We start from the raw sequence: 13435 nt of genomic DNA, 5'->3' as shown, positions 1-13435 counted from the left end.
GTCAGCTCACCCAAAAGTAGGCACACCTTCGCTGCTTTTCATCCATTGAATTAATCTCCAGGCTTCACTATAATTTTTATATATATTTAGACATTCAGCTAGCATACAGCCACCTAAATGTTGATGTCTGTCATCTGAAGGTCAGTCCTTGTCCCAGGCACCCCTTCTCCTCCATACCCTGATGTAGGGTCAGTTGGCCTCAAGCTGCGCCAGGGCAGGGTCAGAAGTATTTCTTTGCAGAAGGGGTTGTTGGGCGTTGGAATGGGCTGCCCAGGGCAGGGGGGGAGTCCCCATCCCTGGAGGGGTTGAAGAGTCGGGTTGACCCAGCGCTGAGGGATCTGGTGGAGTTGGGAACGGTCAGGGTGAGGTTCATGGTTGGACTGGAGGAGCTTCAAGGGCTTTTCCAATGAAGATGATTCTGTGATTCTGTGTGTGTTGAAGGTATTCTGACATTACGGACTTGGGTAGAAACCCTGGCAGTTGTGGGTGCTTTCATATCAAACGTGACTGGTGAAGGAGATATGTTTCTCCTTAAGAGAGGAGAAGAACTTAGACTGAGAGAAGATAAAATATAATAACTTCATTACTTATGTATTGGCTGTTTCCTAAATGCCAAACTCGTTGGCCTCATTTTACCTCTAACTTCTTTCAGGATGATATATACATGTATGGTGGAAAAATAGATGCGACGGGGAACGTCACCAGCCAGCTGTGGGTGTTCCACATTCCCACCCAGACCTGGACTCAAGCGGCCCCCAAAGCCAAGGAGCAGTACGCTGTTGTTGGCCACTCGGCACACATTGTCACCCTGCGAGACGACAGCGCCGTCATGCTCGTCATCTTCGGGCACTGTCCTCTTTATGGCTATATCAGCAACGTCCAGGAATACAACCTGGGTGAGTGGGGCCCTACCTACCCTTCACTTCACTTTTAACAGTTGGTTTGAAAAATATTTAAATGATCCATATTCATATAGCAAAACAAAGACAGATATCTTCTCCTTCTCTTTGTATTTACGAGAAATTAAATCTAACTTCCAGTGTTTGTGTAACAGACAGTGAGCAGGAAGCCACGTGTCTCCACCTTTATACAGCTTTTTACATCCCAAAAGCAAAAAAGTTGTAATTGAGAGACAAAGCAGGATAACTGTGGGACAATTCAGATTAATTTTCCTCTCTCCCTCTGACAAAGCAAACACTTTCAAAATTATTTTTGTATCCTGCAAATACAAGAATGACTGTAACAGTTCAGACCGAATGTGTGCTTAACCTGATACCCTTGTCCCCAGTAGTGAGTGCTTAGGGGAACAGGCAATGAATTTCTGGACTCCCATCTCTCTGATATGATCCGATCCCCATACCTCTGGGAATAGTCCAAATTCAGATATTAGGATCTAGAGACTTCCAGTGTCACCAGCTCTCCAGATGAACTGAACTTCTACCTAACTTAGCTGCTCTGAAACGGCCCTCTGGAGCCATGTCCCGTACTCCACTGACCAGGTAGAGTTAAGCACAGAAAGTTCACAACGTGCATGTGCTGGTTATTGTCAGAAGTAATGGCCCTGCCTGCACTTTAGACCTGTTATCCTTGTCCTTCAGTCACCTTGATCCAGAGGATCTACTGGAGCTTACTCTGGCATCCACGTGAGCGAGTTTTCTTTCTCAGCTAGAGAAAAGCAGGATGTGTGGGGCAGTGATTTGTTTTTCTGCTGTTCTGTTTTTCCCACGTGTGATCTTGAAGACTGTTAAATTCCTTTGCCTTTTGTGTGCCCTGATCCACCCTGGAGTTAGGAAGCCTGTGTAGGGTTTCATTCTGCACTTGCTACAGAGAATCAGTGTGTCATTCGGCATTCTTGTTTCAGTTGCCATTATATTATGTCTAGAGTGCTTCAAACCAATGTTATTTTAGTGAGTGAGATATAGGACCATTAATCACATATTAGTTTTTAACTGCAGTGTTCTTCACAGTCGTACTTAACTTGGCTTCAGTGCTGTCTGGCTTTATATATATAAAATAAAAGTGCTCTTGGGTACCATTCCAAATCAAGCCATGGTGCTGGCATTTTCATGTCACTGAAATGCAGTATATTATTTCTGTACTTTTTATCTCTCATTTACTTAGCTTGTCTGCAAAATGTAATAAGTGACTGTAGAAGAGATATTTCTGGTCTAATTAAAAATACTTGACAATACTTCTTGACAACAAACTCCTTGAAGGAGAATATTTTTGGATATGAAGTGATAGAGACAGTGTCTAGATCTGAGTCAAGGGAAACCCAATTTGTTTCATCACCAGATTTGTTGATATTTGGAGATAAATTAACCATGTTCTGTCACTCGCATTTTTCATTTCTCAGCCACAAATACATGGAACATTCTACAGACGAGTGGAGCTTTGGTGCAAGGAGGGTATGGTCACAGTAGCGTTTATGACCCAAATACAAGATCGATTTATATCCATGGAGGTTACAAAGCATTCAGTGCCAACAAATACAGGCTAGCAGATGACTTGTACAAATATGAAGTTGATTCCCGTATGTGGTAAGTAGTTGTTCTTCCTCTGTAACCCCCCATCATTATTGTTTGTAGTGGACAAGCAGATGCGGTATTTGATGATGGTACAGCAGTATGTAGTTACCTGCATTCGGGATGGATAGTGTGCTCTTGTATCTGTTATTTTATGTCCCTTTATGAATAGAGAATTATATAATCACATATAATCAAGGCCGTGAACAAGCCAAAAAATCCATTTTAATCTATTGTTGTATTAAAGCTGAAAAGAAAAATATTTGATGGGATTTTCTTGCCAGCGGTACAGACTGTGCATATGAGTGCAGTTACTGCAGTCAAGTGAGTGATAATTCATTCTACAGTTAAGACCACAAAAGAATTTCTATTATAACCCCATTTTCTTCTGGCTCTGTAACTGCTTGAAACATTCATTTCTTAAGCTGAAATCTTCTGTCATTTGTTTCGGCCCAAAGGTGACTTTTATTAAAAAGGTATAGCCAAAACTTCACAACTTTGAGCTTTAGAGGTGAAATAGATTTTCCTAAATTTTGTGTTTTTCTTAAAGTTGTTTTTAAAGGCTCCTGACAAAAAGACTGATCTTTTGAATTTACACATGTAAATTTGAGTCACCATATTTCTCTTTTTGAGAGTTTAAAATAGCTTGGATTTCTGCAAAAACTGTTTGTGAGTCCATAATGATGAGTAAAGTAACTAGTGACTAATTTCCAAAAACCTTCCTTCCTGCTCCGTTGTACATGCAGTAATAACCACGCTTCTTCTCTGGGCTCATTTGATCCTCCACTTCAGCCGTGGAGCGGGCAAATCTGGCTGAATAGGCAGAAAATGTCACAAATGTGACAATATTCTTCCAAACTGCTGCAGCACCAACTTCCTTTCATCGCGTTTATTTTGTCAGTCTCGAGAGGACTGTCTGAGCAGGCGAACAGTCGCCTTGCAGCGAGGTGCGTAGGAGTGTCTGCTCATCTTTATCTATACTTCATCTATAATTTTTTTTGGTGCCATTGACTCTTTTTTTATTAATTCTTCAGTAATTTAGGCCCTCTCTCCCTCTTGTGGTTTGATGAAAGGGCAAAAAAGCAGTCCCCTGACCCGGATTTTGGCAAGTGTTTTCTCCCCACGTTCCCTCCGGTGTTCTGGCAGCTTCACAGTCCTGGCAGGGACCGAATAACGCTCAGAAAGCCCCCGTGTGCTGCGATACCACAGCTCGTGCATTAGGAACAGGTCCCTAATTTGCTGAATGAATTCATTGTGAAAGTCAGGACTTCAGTGCAGACTGTGTTGGGGATGCTGCTTTGTGCAGACCTGGTGGGAGAGCCTGCAAACTGTGACACCGCTGCCTGCGACACAGACACAGCCGTGTCGGGATTTTCCTGCAGTCCCACCCTCTCAAAATAGTAGGGAAATTCTACAAAGGGTGACCCTTTGTGTTCAGTGCCATTAATCTTCCTGATTAAAGGTGAGGTCAGGGGGGAGTATGATTAATGCTTCCCATGATTCAGTCATGGATGAGGCGTTGAGTTTTGCAGGTATTAAGCTGCAGGGCTCCATTATTAGCAGCTGCATAGATTTCCTTAAAATCAGTTTGTTAGTTTTAAGCAACAGTTGATGCCCAGTTTGAAATAATTCTTTAGGTTACTATAAAAGTAGAGTTACTGTAAAACATTGGAGTCCTCCCAGGCAGTGTCCATATCAGCAGGTTTAGCTGACTGTGCTCAAAAGCCCAGTTAGTGTGAAAACTTGATAATCCCTGGGGAAAAAATTGATGATTTTAAGATCCATAGCTTTGGGAAAAGGCTTTCATGGCTATATTTCTCCTATAAATTGGCAAGCAGATGGGAAGATGAGACAATGAAATTACAGGAGGAATGGAACAGTGTGGAAAGAAAGTTGTTAAATACCCCATTAGGAAAAGTAGTTAAATACTATCCCCCCACTCCCCCCTGCATCCTGAAACCTCCTTCAGCTTGGATTTATGGATTATTTTGTCTTTGCCAGGTCCTAACCAGTTTCAATGTATTTTTATTTCTGAAGGACTATTCTTAAAGACAGTAGATTCTTTCGCTATTTGCACACGGCTGTGATAATGAGTGGAACCATGCTGGTGTTTGGAGGAAACACGCACAATGACACCTCCATGAGCCACGGCGCCAAGTGCTTTTCTTCGGATTTTATGGCGTATGATATTGGTAAGTTCTTGCAGAAATAATAATAAAAAAAATTCTTAGAGAGTCAGGAAGAGCTGTCTTCAAGAAGACTAATTTACATGCTGGGGTTATTATACTGAACACTACTAAGCATGCTGCAGAAGAATGTGTAATCAGGAGAGGCTCGTTTAGCTTGCTACACATTACCAAGCAAATGAGCTGGTGCAGTGATTTCTAGCCAAATACAGCAGCAGTTATTTGGTCAACAGTTTATACACAACCCTGGGCCTTAAAACTTATTTCTTTAACAGAAGACATATTGTTCTACCATCTCAGCCATAAAGCTATCCTGATATTTTGAGTGTGTTTTAATCTGTGATTTATCAAAAATGAGGGCTGTTAGGACAGTTACATGCACTGGCATTTCACACCCTTGCTTTAACTGCAGGCTGGCTGACTTGTTTGGCTGTGCTGTTTGTAATGTCAGATTGTTCAGATGTGTGCTTTATAAGCATAAATATCCCCATAAGCACTATTTAACAATAAAGCCAAATGATTAGATTTTATTTGGAAGGGTTGGATTTCAAAGAGTTTGAATAGCCAGAAGAGGGCAGCATTTATTTGTGAATTTGGAGTCCAGAGACAGTGCATTTAAGAAGAAAAGAAAAAGATGAAATTATATAAAAGAAGGTGCATGCACGTCCAGATAATTCACACTGTAGAAAAACACCATTCTGTACTCATATCACATTCTACCTTCTGCTCTCAGAATTCCTTAAATGTGGGCTCTTGTGATTGATTCCCTGAAGTTATCACATAAACCTGAATTCTCGGAGTGACTGTCCACTGAGATGTCACTCCTGGTTTGTGAAAGGAATATGCAAGCAAATGGATTACTTTCAGCAGCAGGGCTTGGCATCCTGGTGCCATTTTGCTGTCTGTTACAGGGGTCATTCCCTTCTGCTTCCTGTGATTTTTAAGTCATATCCCTGTGGAATTTACTGTATGCTCCTAGCTAGCTTTATTTTGAGTTTTTTCTTGAAGAATTAAAATTTCAACAGTCACAGACAGAGTAATTATTTTAAACTTTGATAGCAATAGTGATAGATTATTCTTGCTACATTTTGCTGTCTTCCCTGATCCACTGAGCTGTCTATTAGGTGTAAAACACAAATTGCGTTAATTTGACAAAATATGCCAATAATTATGTTCATTGTGAGGCAGTTTAGTTAACAGGCAGCTTACTGTTACATGAAATAAGTGTTGTAGTCAATCTGCCCAGTCCTTATGAGCTTTTTTCAATTAGAGCTTGCATTGATTGCCCTTCACATGACAGGGATGAGAAGTGTTCTGGTGCTCTGGGTACCCTCATTTCTTAGGGCAGACACTCTCAGCCTGGAAAAAGCAGCTTTTTTTCCAGGGAAAAAAGACCACTTTTCCTGTTCTTTTCATGGCAGGACACCTTATGCGTTATTTGCTTTATCCCATTGGACCAGGAGCACCATCAGGAATACGTTAGGGTGCTGACTGATCGTTAGTGTCACAGCAGAAACAACTGCTTGGTGGTTCTTCATGCATGATCTCTGCAGGAATTGCATTGATCATGTTTGTGTTGGTCTCCATGGGAATAAACCCATGTACTGTGGGGAAGTGTTGTACAGTGTTGTAAATTCCACAGGGATATGACTTAAAATCACAGGAAGCAGAAGGGAATGACCCCTGTAACAGACAGCAATATGAGAGAGATCTCGAGGGGCTGGAGCGAGTGCAGAGGAGGGCAACGAGCTGGGGAAGGGCCTGGAGAATAAATCCTGTGAGGAGCGATGGAAGGAGCTGGGACTGTTCAGTGTGAGGAGGAGAAGGTGAGGGGAGACCTCATCACTCTACAGCTCCCTGAAAGGACGTTGTAGAGAGGTTGGTGCTGGTCTCTTCTCACAGGTGATTAGTGACAGAACAAGAGGGAACGGCTTTAAACTGCAACAGGGGAGGATCAGACTGGACATGAGGAAAAAATGTTTCCCAGCAAGAGTGGTCAGAGAGTGGAATAGGCTGCCCAGGGAGGGGTGGAGTCCCCATCCCTGGGTGTGTTTAAGGGCCGTTTGGATGAGCTGTGGGGAGATGTGGGGTAGGGGAGAACTTTGTAGAGTCGGGCTGAGGGTTGGACTCGATGATCCCGAGGGTCTTTTCCAACCTGAATGATTCTGTGATTCTGTAACAGCAATTAAAAAATACCGAGGACTGTTGTGGCCGTGCCACTATATGTGGATATGGCTATCACAACTTTAATATTAATGTGCTTATGTGTTTGTTATTGATCCCTTAATGCTCCCAAGACTTGAGCTACCCAGGAGAAAACCAAGCAGCAAGGTCAGGTGATGCAGAGTGCCTTCGGAGGAGAGGCTTAGTAACTGGCTGTCTTACTCCATAATTTCATAGTATGCTGTCTGGCTAATTTGCTCACTTTTAACATCTTGTTGATGAAGGTAATATCTTAGTGATGGTTGGAAGACTGGAGAAAGCTGAAATTAAAATACAGTCTAAAATAAAGACTTCAAACCTAGGGCTTCTCTTTAACCTTTGCCATTAAAACTTATTTCTGCAGTAACTCATTTTATTTACCTCATCAAATTTTTCTTTTTTTCTCTCCTCAAATTCCTGAATAATCAGACCACATGCACTGAGTGTTGTGAGGATATAACCTTCTTTTTTGTGTGTGTGTGGGATGCAAACAGATGTCACTGAGATGTGTGCTGAGTTTCTCTGGGGGTTTAGCAGATTAGGTAGATCTGAGAATGCATTAATGCTTCTTATCCTTTTATCCTCCAGTTGACCAAGTTGGGGCGTATTCAATCCAAATTGTCCAGATAATGCCCTGTTTTGGAAGGTTTCAGGATAGCAATCCAGCTGTCTGTGTGCGTGTGCATTTCATGTTGCTTCTCAGGACAAACTTTTGGATTGTGTTGGCGTTCAGGTTGGGTGAACACTTGGGTAGAGCAGTCTCACGGTATTTTTCCTATGTTCTGCACACTGCAATGTCTAGTTAGTACTTCCTATCCCCCAAATTGGTCTCTCTGGCTACTGTAGAAGAGTTTCCTGCTCTGCAGCAGTTTTTTCTCTGAGTGGACAAATGCCTCGTTTAATCCTCTATCTCTTCCTGTCAATAAGCCACAGCATCAAAGATGCTGAGTGGGAGTTGCAGCCACTCCGTTGCTACATGTTGTCTAAAACAAGAATGGGAACTTCACAGGCAGATTGTCTCAAAATGCAGTTACTGTGGGTTAAGTAACCATTCTTTATAATTTCTAAGTAAGTTTTAACTTTGTTTTGTTTTTTTACAAAACTCAGCATGAAATATTCATGTAAAGGCTATGCTCATATAATCTTTTCTCCCCACAGGAGAGAAGTTTAAGCTTTTCTATTTATCCCATCAAAAACTCAGTTCTGATGACAAACATAGAAAGAGGCTGGATGTTTTCATAGTATATGTATTTTATTTGATTAGTATATTTAATAAATCCTGTGCATTGTAAATTTTAGGCTTGGCTTAACTTATAAGTCAGGAAGGAGAGGATTCTTTGTAGTTTCAGAATTATTCGTTTTTTCCAATACTTGATCTTCAGTTAAAAATGGGAAAGAAGCTTAGAAAGCAAAACATTCCAGGCCTTCTATTAATCTAGAAAAATATGTATCTTGGCCTCACATAACTCACAACTTGATGGCTGAAAAATCGCAAATTGCTGTCCAATTTTGCTGAAGTCTCCTGTTAAAAATTGGAACCATACATGCCTGTTTCAGGAGTGATGCTGGGCTAGGTTAAATTCTTTGAAAATCGAGCAAATCATGTTTAAAAATAAACTTCAAAATCACAATTTGTCAAAGTATTAAATCCAACCAACTGTGTCCTATGTCTTTTATTTATCAGAACTCTTGAACAAAAGTTTCTGCTGGAGCAGAGTTTAGAACCAGTTGTTTTACACAACAATTCTGCAGTTAAATTTGGTAAAAGATTAATAAGGTTGTTTTTCTTTGCCTTCTTAGTTTATCTACGAACTAGTTTGAGTTTGTGGGTTTTTTTTTCTGAGGTTCAGTCCATGGCACAACAGTTTTATCTTGTTTTAAAGAGTCTTGGAGTATTTGAGGGCTCTGTAGATCTTTACAGCAGATTGACTTTTCTGTCTTAATTGCATAAATTGCATACAACTGCCTCTGGGATGTTAGTCCCCGAGGTGATCCCATTCACTTTATGAAGTTTAAGTGATCTGAATTGGACTGACTTTTCCTGCTTTTGTTCCTTTGCTCAGTGGGTTATATGTTTCTTAGGTTGGTTTTTTTCATGCTGCCTAAAGGAAGAAATTACCTGAGAAACCGAGTAAAAAATGAAGCAGAACTTAAAAATGTTATGCTAATAGAAAAAGATGGAATAATCTCACATTATATTAAGAGAGAAAAACAACCACAAATCCTTAAGCTATGATGAGTGAAAAATATTTTTAAAAACATGGGTATCTACCCTCTAGGAACATAATTGCAATGGAGGGAAAAAAAAAAGTCTCTGTTCTCAGTGATACTGGTTTGGGGCAAAACTGCACATAATTCACATATAAACAGATAAAAAATGAACTTGTTATGCAGTGAAAAATTCCACTAGTAAAGGAGAAAAAGCAACTTAAGCCACCACCATTTTTTAACATGTGATTGCCAAAAAGCTAATAACACCTTCAACGTAATGCCCTGCAACTTTTCTTTTTCATGAACTGTTTAGACGGTGGATGGAGGAGAGCCGTTACATCCTTCCTTTCCCTTTTTGCCATACCATGGCAGCTGGGATGAAGATAAGTCTTTAATCTTGCAAAAGAAGATCACGCAGCACTTCTGTAAACTGTCCTGTTTCACCCAAGATTGCATTTTGGTGGTGGGTGGAATGGTGTCTCTATAGTTATTAAAGTACATTGGGATATTTCAGGAAGAAATGTGCTGCGTAACTCAAGTCATTAATTATACTGAGAAACTTTTCTGAAATGAGCTTTCCTTAATCCTAGCTTGCGATCGGTGGTCTGTTCTTCCTCGCCCGGGTCTCCATCACGATGTGAACAGGTTTGGACATTCAGCCGTGCTGTACAACAGGTGAGGTTGCAAACAAGTTGGGGGGTGTCGGGGTTTTTCATACCTCGGTAACTTTATGCATCTGTGTGTATCAGTGCGCGTGTGCGTTGGTACATGTAGATCAATAACGTGGAGACCAGAGGGTTGAGGATCTGTTGCAAACCTCTCAAAGTTCTGAGGTTTTCACCCTTGTAATGTCTTAAGTATCCATCTGTTCCTATCAGCCCTTCTTCTTCACTGGACTAAACTGTCTCAGCTCACCTGGTCATTTCAAAAATTTGATTTTTTTTGTATTTCTATTCCTTTTCTTATTCATATCTGTATTTCCATTTATTTATTTCATAATTTTGTAATTTCATTTATTCCGTATTTCTATTTCTTATTTAGCTGCAGTGACACTTTTATCTCCAAATCATAATTTCCCTGGTGGTTTCTAAATTCATCCATGTTTCATTTTCTATCACTTATCCTGTGTGTCTCTCCTTTACCTGTCACATGATGTACAGTGTTCAGGTGAAATCATAGGTGAGATTTCTGCTGTTAAGCATTATATCGCTATAATAATATCTGTGCTCTCGGGAGAACATCTGTTATTGTACTTGAGCCCGTGGAACCAAGTTTGAGAAATGATATTTCTTAGGAGTCTTTTGTTCTGGTTCCTTTATCCTCTGAGGATACTCTCTGTAAACCAGTAACTTTATTTAAAGCTCAGTTTAAGCCAGGCGGATAAGTGTCACTCCCTTGAAAAGGAAGGTGTGTTTCTAGATACTCTTTTTGTCTCTAAAAACTTACTCACTACCTACTTGTTTCATTGTGTACTGAATACCAGCTGTGTGTTTTCTTCCATGAAGGACAACTAAGCCTGTGCATTAGTTCTTCTTTTCATCTTAAAATAGGATGAAAATCATATCAAGAAACACTTGTTATTCAACCAAAATCTTTAGTTGCACTGACTCCACTGTCTTTTTAAATGTGCATTTGCAGACATGGCTGCACAGGGTTTTGTGGGTGTCATTTTTGTTTAACTAATGAAATTTGATGTTTTGCCTGGAGCAGTTGTGATCCTAAAGAAGCTTTAGAAAAAACACTTCCCCTCCACCCCCCACCCCCCAATATTATTTTGTTTTGGGGGTTGGTTGTTTTTTTTTTTTTCGTTGACACATGACTCTTTGCTCGGTTGCTAACAGCCATGAAAAATAACTGTGGTTTTGTCACAGTGGTGTAGCGACGTGTAACAACACTGAATTGTTTTCTCACAGTTTCTGCAGGCTGGTTTAATGGCGTGATATAGTCTCCCTGATTTTTAGCCTTCCCTCCCTTTCTTGCCACTGTTTTTCACAGGAGGATGCAGCATTTCATGTGTAATCACATTGATCAGGTGTCACCCAGAGTTTTGGCTGAAGAGGAAGGTCTGTGACCTTGGATAGGTTTGGCTCTGTCTCAACACCCATGTGTTGCCATTCTCTGGCTTCTCCAAAAACCAGAGCTTGACTGACCTTTTCTTTAGTGCCTTGCTTAACCAAGAGCTATTTATTTGGTTTTATACATGCTGGAGTGTAATAAAACGCTTTTCTCACACCTTGAATCACATCGACTTGCAGCAGTGCGTGGTTTATAGCCACAGGCACAAATATTTGTATCTTTACTTCCATTTTGTCTAGCACCATGTATGTATTTGGAGGCTTCAACAGCCTCCTCCTGAGTGACATACTGAAGTACACACCCGAGAGATGTGAAGCTTTTGACAACGAAACAGCCTGCTTGCACGCGGGTCCTGGCATCAGGTGCGTGTGGGCTGCCACCCCTCCTCACTGTGTCCCCTGGGAAATGGCCACGGTAGAGCAGCAGCAAAAGGTCTTCGAAGACTGTCCTCCTAAGCCAGGTATGTGTCGCATGATTCCGTTTCCCTTTCCAAAAGGCATGGAGGGTCTTTTTCTTTTCCAAATTTTGTCTTGCGTTAGTTGTATGCCATTGTCAGATCAAGTTTAAGATGGGGGGCTGTAGTTCTGCTTCCATGCGTGTCCTGGGAGACCTTCCTCTGACCAAGCAGCTGCAGTGTCTTGGAGATATTTCCATCTCTTCTTCCCCTGAAGCTGTTTGCTCATTAGATCTTATTTTTTTTTTTTTCTCTACTGTACTGCTTGTACTTACTTTCCTATCCCAGACATCATCAGTCAGGAATCAGGCCTGGACCACTGCTCTGTAGAAGTTTGCTCTAGGAACTGACCTGTGAGAGCCAGCAATTTACTGATGAGCACCACGGGGCGTGGGAGGGGGATCTGGGTCCTGCAGCGTTAGCCTGTGCTCTTCAAGAGAGCCAGCAGGAAGATTGTTTTAAGAAAAGTTACTTTAATTCTCCTTCTACAGCATTGTATGGATAGGGGCATACAAAAACAATGTTTGTTTTAAGGTCTGATTCCTGTGTTCTCCCTTATGATAATTTTTAAACAACTCTTCAGCGCTTTCGTTGCTCTGAAATGAATTATACTAACCTTGATTCAGTAATAGATGGCAGGCTTTAATTATTTAAAAGAAATTGATGTAAAGGGACATTGCTTTGATGGGCTCTCAATGTACAATAAATTTTCACAAAACACGGGCAGTAAGTAATTGGAAAGATGAAATGGAAAGTTCAAGCTTTGCATGAAAATGCTTCAGATAATTGAAGGCCAGGCTCGCAGCAAAATGGGCCTGCGGTGGGAGATGTTCGCCGGCCTCGTGAAATGTCCTCTGGCATCATTTTCATGGGCATTGACTGAACATACATGCCTGGTCTTAGTTCATGCGCTTCCATTTCTTGGTGCATTTTCTGCTGGTGTGTTTTACAGCTCTGTGGGCAGTAAAAGTGATTGATGCTGCAAATGAATGCAATTTTCTATTGGTTCAATCACATGAAAATATCTGATTTACTAAGTAGTCGATAATGGAAAATCTACAGACACTGCTGTTTGGTTATATCTTTTGCTATAGATAATCAAGTTCTTAGACCTCTGTCAGGAAATGTCTGTTTTTGGTCATGCAGGTTTTTTTCTTTAATAGTTGTAGACAATGAAAAATGTGATCAGATTACAGACTGCTATAGCTGTACAGCCAATACAAACAACTGTCAATGGTGCACTGACCAGTGTATCTCAATGCATAACAACTGCACAGAGGAACAGGTAAAGTCTCTCTAATACTTCTGTAGTTTAAAACTTTGAAATATCAAATGCCCAGATGCCTTTGTCTGTCTGGTGTTTGACCCCTGTTTCGTTATTTCCAGTGCATGTCTACCTCTAAACTGCTAACATGCTGGAAGTTTTTTTAAGTTGGTCCATGGGCTTTTCATGGGATGCTCCACTTCGGTTAGGTGGATGACTGTGGTAGGGGAGGAGGTGGAGGTTTCACCATGGTGTGATTATTCAGTAAGGCATAGCCACCTGGGTTAGCTAACAGTAGAGACTTCCTAGGAAAAAACCCTTTTGTAAAAGCTCTGATAAGGAAAATGTGTCAGGTGGTGGCTTGGGGGAATACCATGAATACACGTTACAGGCCACATCCAGTGTCACAGCTCTTGAATATACAGGTTGCTTTGTAGGTCTGAACTGTGAAGTTTAGTGTGGTAGTCATGGCTGTTACAAACCAAAATTGGTTGGATGGGAAAAAGCCTCATCTGTG

The 13435-nt window shown here is 41.0% G+C and overlaps 1 protein-coding gene across 2 annotated transcripts in view; it reads left to right on the top strand.

Moving 5' to 3' along the window:
• ATRN (attractin) overlaps positions 1 to 13435 on the top strand; it is a 158242-nt gene that overhangs the window by 55641 nt on the left and 89166 nt on the right. For both annotated transcript variants that reach the window (XM_074865423.1, XM_074865424.1), the window contains exons 8-13: positions 653 to 896; positions 2357 to 2540; positions 4563 to 4717; positions 9715 to 9799; positions 11440 to 11660; positions 12818 to 12939. In XM_074865423.1, the coding sequence (XP_074721524.1) occupies positions 653 to 896; positions 2357 to 2540; positions 4563 to 4717; positions 9715 to 9799; positions 11440 to 11660; positions 12818 to 12939 (1011 nt within the window). The remainder of the gene's footprint in view (positions 1 to 652; positions 897 to 2356; positions 2541 to 4562; positions 4718 to 9714; positions 9800 to 11439; positions 11661 to 12817; positions 12940 to 13435) is intronic.

The sequence above is a fragment of the Strix uralensis genome, chromosome 4 (assembly GCF_047716275.1).
Source record: "Strix uralensis isolate ZFMK-TIS-50842 chromosome 4, bStrUra1, whole genome shotgun sequence".
NCBI classification, from domain to species: domain Eukaryota; kingdom Metazoa; phylum Chordata; class Aves; order Strigiformes; family Strigidae; genus Strix; species Strix uralensis.
The sequence above is the reverse complement of the archived record's forward strand: the minus strand, read 5'-3'. Positions and strand labels throughout refer to the sequence as shown.